The sequence below is a fragment of the Bemisia tabaci genome, chromosome 2 (assembly GCF_918797505.1).
Source record: "Bemisia tabaci chromosome 2, PGI_BMITA_v3".
NCBI classification, from domain to species: domain Eukaryota; kingdom Metazoa; phylum Arthropoda; class Insecta; order Hemiptera; family Aleyrodidae; genus Bemisia; species Bemisia tabaci.
The window spans coordinates 67,983,189-67,992,848 of record NC_092794.1 but is presented as its reverse complement, the minus strand read 5'-3'; the positions used below and the strand labels follow the sequence as shown (position 1 = coordinate 67,992,848).

The 9,660-nt window shown below is 32.2% G+C and overlaps 1 protein-coding gene across 4 annotated transcripts in view; it reads right to left on the bottom strand.

Annotated features, from left to right (window-relative positions):
* Positions 1-560: 560 nt before the first annotated feature.
* The window catches only part of cue (Low-density lipoprotein receptor repeat domain-containing protein cueball), a 51,950-nt gene continuing 42,850 nt past the window's right edge, over positions 561-9,660 (bottom strand). For 3 of the 4 annotated variants that reach the window (XR_011899151.1, XR_002010010.2, XM_019058347.2), the window contains one exon: positions 561-8,054. Coding sequence is in view for 1 of the 4 variants with exons in the window: in XM_019058347.2 (XP_018913892.1) it covers positions 7,932-8,054 (123 nt within the window). In the remaining 3 variants the exon portion in view is untranslated. The remainder of the gene's footprint in view (positions 8,055-9,660) is intronic. The other variant, XR_002010009.2, reaches the window with a different exon arrangement.

Below are 9,660 nucleotides of genomic sequence, written 5' to 3'. Positions count from 1 at the left end.
GTAGATTCTTGAAACGCCAATCACACATTTGATTGAGGGGAATGAAAAGAAAATGTATTTTAATTCCTTAAATTTTGATGAAGAGCATTTCTTTGTATTTTCCTCTTTTTCTAGGTCTTGCATACACCTCAGGCTAGGCAAAGAGCTACTGATAGAGTAACAGTGTTTCAAAAGGAGTAGGTAAAAAAGATGTCCATGCAGTTTCTAGAGAGAGAAGTTAACGCAAATATTGTGTCTTGACCTGCATGAAGACTTCTGCGAGGCTCCATCAGTCTCCAAGAAATGAAAATTATTTCAAATTCTAGATTCCAGTTTGGTCGATTGATGATTAAAACTTACTGTAAAATAAAAAGTTAAACCAGAGAAAGAGAGAGTGGTTCATGCAAAAATCCTCTGAAACTGGATTAATAAAAACATCAAAACAAAGGTAAAAAGTTCTTGACGTTTCTGGATTGCTTGAGAAATTTCCTGATTCTTAGAATTTTATTTGATTTTTTCAAAAATAGAGTTTTAATTGTTTCAATCACATCATTTAAGAGAGAAAAATAAAAAGAACTATATTTTAAAAAATACGAAAGCTTTTATTGACCACTTTATAAAATGACTAAATGATACTTACAATGAATATTTACAAATCAAACAATCAAAGTTTAAAATTTTCAATTTTGCATTGAGCACCTCATAATTTTGAAAATAAATTCCGAGTAGTAGTTCTACACATCATAACTTGTTCAATTGGAGCTAAATTTGTTGTTTGTATCCTTGATAAAGGGACCAATGACAGCCCATGTTTTCAGCAGAGTTATGTTTTCTTCTACTGTTGCTGAGACGGAGATTTACATATATATTCATAGAAAAAAAAGGCTGAATAAATTAAAAAGTATAATTATAGGTTCTTCCCTCAAACAAACTCCTCAAAAGTTTTGAATGTAGTAAGTACATTTGAAGTGTCTGAGTTAAAGAATCAATGAAAGTCAGAACAGATGTTATAACTCGAATCATCCACAAATAAAAAAATCGGAGTAAAACGTAATGGCATTTAACTGTTGGCATCTGTCTTTTTCAACTTTGGAGCAAAGAAAAAACAAACCTATGAATGCAATTTTAACCTAATGTTGGCTGACACTTGGAGCATATCTATCAATATTGTTGAGGTAAATCACACATATAAAGTGAACAGCGATATCAACTACCTCAACAGCAAATAAATAAAAAATATACGTTCAAAATTATGTAAGACGTACACCATGGCTGATGGCACTATTGCATGTATTCTATGAGAAAAATTTATGACTAAGTTTTTCTAAAGTACAATAAATTGTCTTCTGTCAACCATGGTGTAAATGTTTCATGATTTTTACATAAAAATTGTCAAGATGTAGGTAACATTGATGTCCTTTGCCTTGGATTTAGGACAAACATACAACAAAATCCTGTCAAATAACACATACCCTGTCCAACTTCATAGCTATCCAATTTTGATGTGCACAAGAATGTCATAGGATCTCCTTAAACTGAGTAAATTTCAAACATTTCAATGAAAGGGGAAGCAAAGAGAGAAAGTCACCTTGAAAAACAAGGGGGGACAGATGCAACAGAAGGACTGATGAGTTTGGCCCTTGGGTCTAAAACAAACAACATTTCGCAAAAAGATTTGCAAAAATGACAAATAATGAACATCAGACTATCCATTAGGTTAATGAAATCCCTTAAAATTAGACTTACAGTGTGCGCATCAAAACTTCACAAATAATCTCTCAGAGAACTTGAGCACCCATTGTTTATTCAATGTATGTACCACACCTACACTGGAAAGGTCTTTCTAAAATTAGAAAACAATATTCTTACAGATGTCACAGATTGACAACTATGATGTGTAAGTACCATTGAAAAGATATTATGTAGTTCTTTCCACACTTTGAAAAAGGTTTCACTTTAGTAATCGATCAAATTAAGTTAGTATTGAGAATTATTGATAACAAAATAAATATGTTGAAATCAATTACATTCCACAAGTATCCTAATAAAGGCACAAGGCAAATAGAGCAATAGTGCTATTTAAGGATGAAATAACAATTCAGCTATACGAAAGGATGATTTTAAAAGAAATGGAGGAATGCAACAAAAAATTTTAGAAAGAGATTCGAAGATTAATTATTGCTCATGAGGGTGAGTATTCGCGATGTTTTCTGCAATGCACAATGCAAAAAAAAACTTAAAAATGCTGGAATATTAGCATTTTTTTACATTAGTTAGATGATTTTTAAACACATTTTCTTTCTTTTCTTAAGGAAGATTTACAATAAAAGGAATGGAAGATTAGAGGAGACTCCCTCCAGAAAATTTGGTAAAAATGAATGACCTTTGAGAAAAGTAACCCTAATACAAGATGAAGATGATTATTAAAAAGTAATTGGATGGTAACTATTGAAGAGAGAGCAACCCTGAATATTTTGAATAAGACAGTGAAAGGTATCTGATATGAATTCTAGACTTTATTTAATTACAGATAATTTTTAAAAGGAGTCCTGGCAATGACCCAGTAGACAGGGTACAGATTAAATATTTATGAGAATTCACTTCGGGGTAACAAGCTATTCCATTTTACCTATACCATTCTATTTTAAATTCATACACAAAGTTTGAAGAAAAAGCATATCGATAGTGAAACTGAAGAAATAGGTACCTATCTTAGTTTGCAGTGTTGCAGACTACTTGTCATACAATATTTTTTCATCAGAAACTACTAAAGGAATTGGTTGAGAATTTTGGTGATTTTTCTTCTTTATAGGAAGAATACTCTGTGAAAATTTCAAGCCATGATGTTGACTCTTTTTAGAAAATAAAATAGGAGCTGAGCTTTTGAAACACTGCAACCGAGCTACGCATTTCTTCAGTTTCATCGTCGATATAATACTGCTACCTCCCATCATACTTCATTGGAGCAATGGCTGGCCGTTGGCTCCACACTAAAAACTTGGCACATCTAATGGAAAACAATTTTTTCTCTTTGAATTTCTGGCTGGTTTACAAAACACCCAGTAAGTTATTGTATGAACACACTCCTACCCAAAATAAGCAATATAATAATAGCAGAAAACATGGGTATAGAGGCTGGAAAAACGATTAAATTGATCAATATTCATTGTGATATTCTAAACATGCATGAATCGAAGGACGCTTATCAGGCCATTCATTTTGAAATTGCTAGGATGTGTTCTTTCATTATTAATAAAATAAAAATGATTATTATGTATACGGAAAATAATCAATACTTTCTTTCAAATACTGCTATCGGTTAAAATACTCAACGGCAAAATGTTGGCTAAAGTCTCCTCTTTCCTTGAAAAACTGATGGCTGGGAAATTATTAAGGAAACAAAATGAATAAAACCATTAGTTACGCCATGATCGAAGAAAATGGAGGGGGGGGAGTGTTGATGCATGAAGAGAGTTGAACAAAGAACTAAAATTTGGAATGAAGTTACCCCAAGAAGATAACAGTCATATTTGGATGAGTCACGCCTGGAAAAAACTGATCATCTTTTGAACAATCCATAATCCATCATTCATGAGCTGTGACCCACAACCTCTTTTTCTTACATTTTTCTTTAGGGACTGTAGCAGCTCTTTCCTGATTCTTCCTTTTAAGGACTTGCTCCTTTTCAACATCATTAACCTATCGACAAACTGATGAAACGGAAAAAAAAACAATGAATATGGCAGTATACAAATGCCTCTGTTGACAAGTTTCGATGTACAGATTCTGCGGATAATTTCTAATGAGGAAAAATAAAATAAAATTGTTTTTTGTTTAAATGAATGAATTTCACTTCAGAAAACGCATTTAAAAGTGAGAATATGCTGAGCTTTCCTGTTTCTGACCTTCACTGCTGAGTCAAAAAATGAGAGGAAAACTTCTCAAAAGGGACACTATTTTGCGGCAGGTTCTTGCTAATGTCAAAAATTATATCGAGACACTAACAAAACCAGATCTCTGCTTTCTTCATACTTTTAACTTTCAATTGAAAGATTTATTGTCATTGGACTGGCTATTTATAGATATAAGCAAAACATCATCAATTTTTTTAATGTTCGGAACTTATTTAAAATTACAAGATCTGCTAGATATAATATTGTTTATCCCAAACAGAAATGATAACGAAACATTATGGTTTGATTATTGCAAGTTCTCAAATGGCAAATCACTGCGATATTATTAACATCGAAAAATACCATACATTGTAATTTACTAGGATAAAACTACAATATTGGTGATACCAATTTTTAGCAATGATATCCATGATATACAGCAATAAATTGAAATTTTATTGATACTGGAAATAGCAATATTATTAAAATGAAACCGGGTGAAATATTTGAAATGTTGATGAGCCAAGCAATTTTAATGGAATAAGAAGCCAGTAAAATTAAAACTTTACTTCTAGGAATAGGACCTTTTCCATTACAGAATGCTACTCGGGATCAATCGAATTGATGAGGTGAAAGAAGGCAGTGGGAACAGGATTTCATTTTACCTATGAATTTTATTGATTTTAGACAAAACAGGCCTTTCATTTTCTTGTGTCGGTCTACAATTATACTTATCATAGCTTAGAAAATACACTGTAATCTTCACTTATATATCTCAAAACTCCTTTAATAAATAGCTGGGGAGCTTCACTATTGTGCTAAGGAAGAGGGCTGTAAAAACCTTCGGATGTCACCATATTTCCTTTAAAAAAAACCAAATTTACTGGGGAAATCGAAAATATTTTTCTTCAAATTTTTCGAATAATTATGTTTGTAAATTAATCTAAAATGTCTGAGAATTCCATAGCAAATGTGCATAATTTTCCTCAAAACTACATGTTTTATCCTAGGAAATTTGCTAACTCTTGAATATTTATACAACATTCTTCCTTAGAACGGTAGTTCAGGTATTGAAAGTTGTTCATTGCTTTTAGATTGAGTATTAACATAAAATACAAATTGATAAACCAAGAAATACGATGTGTAAATATTATTTGATTTAGTTGTAGAAAAAAAAAAAAAATCCGCCATTATACGATTGGTACCATTGAAACATCAATAAGTAATGCCATTACTGAATGCACTTATAACCATTTCCAGAAACAGAGCCTAGGTACAGATGAGTATAAGATGGGTCTTCAAAAAAATCATTTGAAATAAGTTCAGTAAAATTTTATATGAACCAGGTCTGCTAGTCTTCTTTGTTCTACTGTTTTTATGGAGTCCAATGTTTAGAATATTAAAAAAACATACGGTAAAATTTAAAGGAAAAAAATTAGAATTGAAAATTACAAATCATATGGTCGAACTGTTCAATTGTTAGGACTGCGAATGGTAGTAATGGGTCATTAGATAAGGTATGGATTGGAAAACTGGGCACTTTATTTTCTCTTCAAAGTTTCACAAAGAAAATGAATCACACAAAGGGGGTCTAGAAATCAACTCTTGGACAAGATATAAATGTTTAAAAATAACAATGGCCAAATGGCAATAATACAGATGTCATTTGTATAATCTAACTCCCATTTAATCTGTGTTAAAAATACTTGTTGATATCATGTTCAGGAGTTGATTTCCAAACTTTCCGTTGAATGAATTGTTTTGTATGTTAGACTTTGAGGGGGAAACATGTGATGGTTTTCCCTAGTTCAGACCTTACTTAGAGACCCATTCTGGGTCAATGCACAAAAAATAATGCTCATAGATAATTAATGAAAAATGTGTAACTCAAAAATTAAAATCAAAATTTCAGTGAATAGAGTCCAGAAAAGATTAAACCTTCACATTCTGATTCAATTCAGATCCTTCCAGCCACATTTACGGATTAAACAAAGCAGAGCATTACGACTGCACAACGAGAAAGAGGGTGAAATAGAGATCATTTTGCCTTCATTATTAACAGAGAGATTAGGTGTCTAAAAATTGAGCTGAAACAATACTACTGGAGCTGACGGCCTAGCCCTTAAAAATTAAACTTATATGAACAAAATATCCAAGGGCATAAAAATGATAATAGTTACAAAACAATATGCTAAGAAAATACTACAAATATTTACATTTCACAACACTTGAAGGCAGAGAAAAAGTATTACAATCAAGTTCTGCAGATATCATTCCCTACACAGACTTCCTAAAAAGTTAGAACTGAAAAACTGTGGGAAACTTGAATAAACGTATAATAAGATCTGATAAAGATATTGCAATTTTCCTGTCAAAATCAACTTTTTTGAACAGCAACTGATCATAATTATTGATTCACAAAATTTTTTGAGAAAAATGTATGCATTTTTATCAGGTGTTATTTTTTTTTTTTTTAAATGGAACAGCAGGGAAATTTTTAAATACCTCCGTTAACAGGAGTCTTCCTACTTTCGGCATCAATGTATTTAATTGCATGAATTTCCTGGTATCAGTGCTAAAAGCATCTTTCCTTTATGAAAATTAAAGGGTAAAGGGTAAATAACGAAAGGCATGATTTAAAAGGAACTTCATCCGCTGCTCTCGTTTCAACTTCAGAGGCCACGAAACTGTTGAATGACGGAGAGATATCACGGAACTTCAACTCTCCGCTTGAATTCATATGCAAGACTTGATTGTAACTACTTAGGAACAATAGTCAAATACAGTTGGATAAGTCAAAATATAAAAATTTGAATACTTAGGTACCTACAAAACACTAAAAAATCCACCTAAAACAAGTTAACTTCATCATTACATGATCAGGTTTAATCTACAAAGTAAAAAGAAAAAGAACAAGAAAAAAAAACTAGAGCAATCAATCGACAAAGGAGCTAGAAAGTTTTTCATCACAAAATTCAGAGAAAAAATAAGTTATTCAAACTTAACAAAAACTATGTAACAAACACGCACTTGTCATAAAATAAAGGAAAATGATGTACAGATATGTTACAAAATTTCAACAGATGTAAATTACACAATTTTTTTAGAAAAACTTTCTTCAGTAAGAGCTCCAATGTTTCAATGATCATCTTTCAATCTTAGATGGTGGCAATACAACTACTATCACAGTGCCACACTATCACGAAAAGGTATCACTGGGAAGTAGTGGCTCAGAAAAACTTTTCAAATCTTTCAGTGCTTCAAGATTTTTAACATTCTAAAGATGCTCTGAAATGAATAACCCGGTGGAGCTGAGAATTTCACCAGCTAATCTTCGTAGTTAAAAAAACTAAGGCAAACTAGTTGTGACAAGACGATGATTTAATCATTGCATGTCACTATCTGAAATTTTTTTCCAAAATTATTTCTTTTGATGCAATGGTTTCAACATTATTATCATTTTACCTTCTGCATATATTATGCATTGAAACGTTCCTTCAAAAGAAAATTGTAGAGCTCCAAACGAGATTGACATCAATGGAACATTAGAATGAGCTTTTCAGCTAAAGCATAGCATTCTACTGAGGTGAGTGTGTGCTCCTCTTTATATGAGATGCAAAATAAAAATGCCGAGCATTTGATTCATTTTAGAACGGCATTTTTGACATTGATACATGGCATTGACAAAGGTTTGGATACTTTGAATGAGAAGTAAAATTTCGACTTAAGACACGATTTAAGCTCCTGTGGGTCACCCAATTCAATGCAAATGATACAAGAATGTGACTGAACAAATTTAATACTTCTATGTTTGTATCAGAATAAACTATTTTAGGAAGCTAACGAATTTCACTTCTGTTTATCTCATACAAACAAATAAAAAAATAAATAAGTTACTCGTAGGAAACAAAATTAACCTCTGAATACAATTGTAAACGCTTAAAAAAGTGGAAATATGAACTTTTGGTCTAAAAATAAGATTTAAGTATCACAATCAAGTCAGTAAAATTTTTTGGTTGACGTTTCATCTGAAATGAATAACCAATTGTTTGAAGAACGCTAATATAGGCTCTCATCTTGACTTTCAACCTCCATGTCACTGAGGAGATTAGCTTTCTCTTCCTTTGACTTTCGGTGAATGACTGATGACTTGGCATTGCGGAAGTCAGGTTCAAAGCAGGGCTGAAACAAAACAAACTTCGGTTACAAAAATTAAATTCAATAAAACTTTTGCTAGGCTCCTATTGCTAACTAAATTGCGGATATTTGCCTGAAATTTAGACTTGTGTCTTTCTAAAGGAGAATAAGGATTAAAAATAATTTTTGTTCCAAACTGTACGACCATGAAGAAAAGATTTTTTCAAGGAAGAAAAAAGCAGGTCTACCATTTTTGATTTTAGACTATACCATTGAGTCACATTTTTGAAGGGACTTCTCTCAATGATAGTAATATAAAAATGTGTGAAAGTAACAGAGGACTTAGCTTGCCTGTTAATACTTTTGAATGATGCACAGAGGACATTTTGCTTGGCTAACACATTAATCCTATGTAAAGTAAGAAAATGAAAAAACTGCAAGAAAAAAGATAAAATAATGTGAAACGGAATATTTGAATTTTGTAAGTGCGTTAGAGGGACCTAAACTGTCAAGAACACTAAAATTGAGAGCAAATTTTACACCTACATACTAGTTTCTTTCTTGGTAAAAATTTGCTGTACAATTTTAGAGTTTTTTGCAGTTGACCCAGAAAGCATCTAAGTTGATTTCCAAAGTTTCAGTCTTGCTAGACACATCATTTGATTTTTGTTGGACATGAACGAAATTCTCATAAACATACATCCTCCAGGCGGGGGAAAATCAGGAAATGTAAAAAAACAGTCGATCAAATATCAGCAAAAAAGCATCCCAAGACAAGCAGTTAAAAATAGAAAAGAGGCACATAATAGAAACTGACTGAGCAGATCATGCTGAAAAATCAATTTTTCAATACATAAAAATGCATTATACTGATGTATATTAATTGTGAAACTAGAAATATACATGCCTAGATTTTAATGCTCCTAAAGTTCACCTCTTCCTCAATTCGTTTTTTTAAAATAAAGTAAATAACTACATGGGTAATGTTTTGGAGCGATTTTTAGAAAATACTTTGAAAAGACTCGGCCGATTTCAGCGGTCGGCTGGTGCTCAAATTTTTAACCTTTAGCAGCAATGACGTTGGATTTCCCTTCAATTTTATGTTATTTCACCACGATACAAAACGTCATTATTTTTCATAAGGGCTAAAAGTTTGGACACCATTTAACTACCAACCATTTGGAAATCAGTGGGAACAAACAGAGGCAGCTTTCTGCATTGCCTTAAAAATGGGGGCTGCAATGTAGGCAGTAATCGATGTTACGGTTCATGTTTTCTTTTTGCGACTGATATTACTTTTTCATTAAGAAAATAAATTATTTCCAGCACCAACATGCATCTACAAAAATTGAAATTTGAACAGCCAGGCTTTTTTGCTCATGCTCAATCTCTGAAGTCAACATTTTTCCTAGCTCTGCTATCGTCTGGTCGGTTTGAGGTTCACGCAAAACATGTTGACTTTAGAGACTTATGAAACAGGTTTCTTTCCTCTTTTCTCAGCGCAATCATAAGACAGCTTAAAAGGTAAAGTTTTAGCAAAGAAAATGTTACCCAGAAAACATTTGACATCCTGGAGGGGAGAAAAGGAATGAACAAGAACATGAGGGAGATACAAGAAGTAGAGAGTAGAGCTGAATTGGCATGGTAAAAG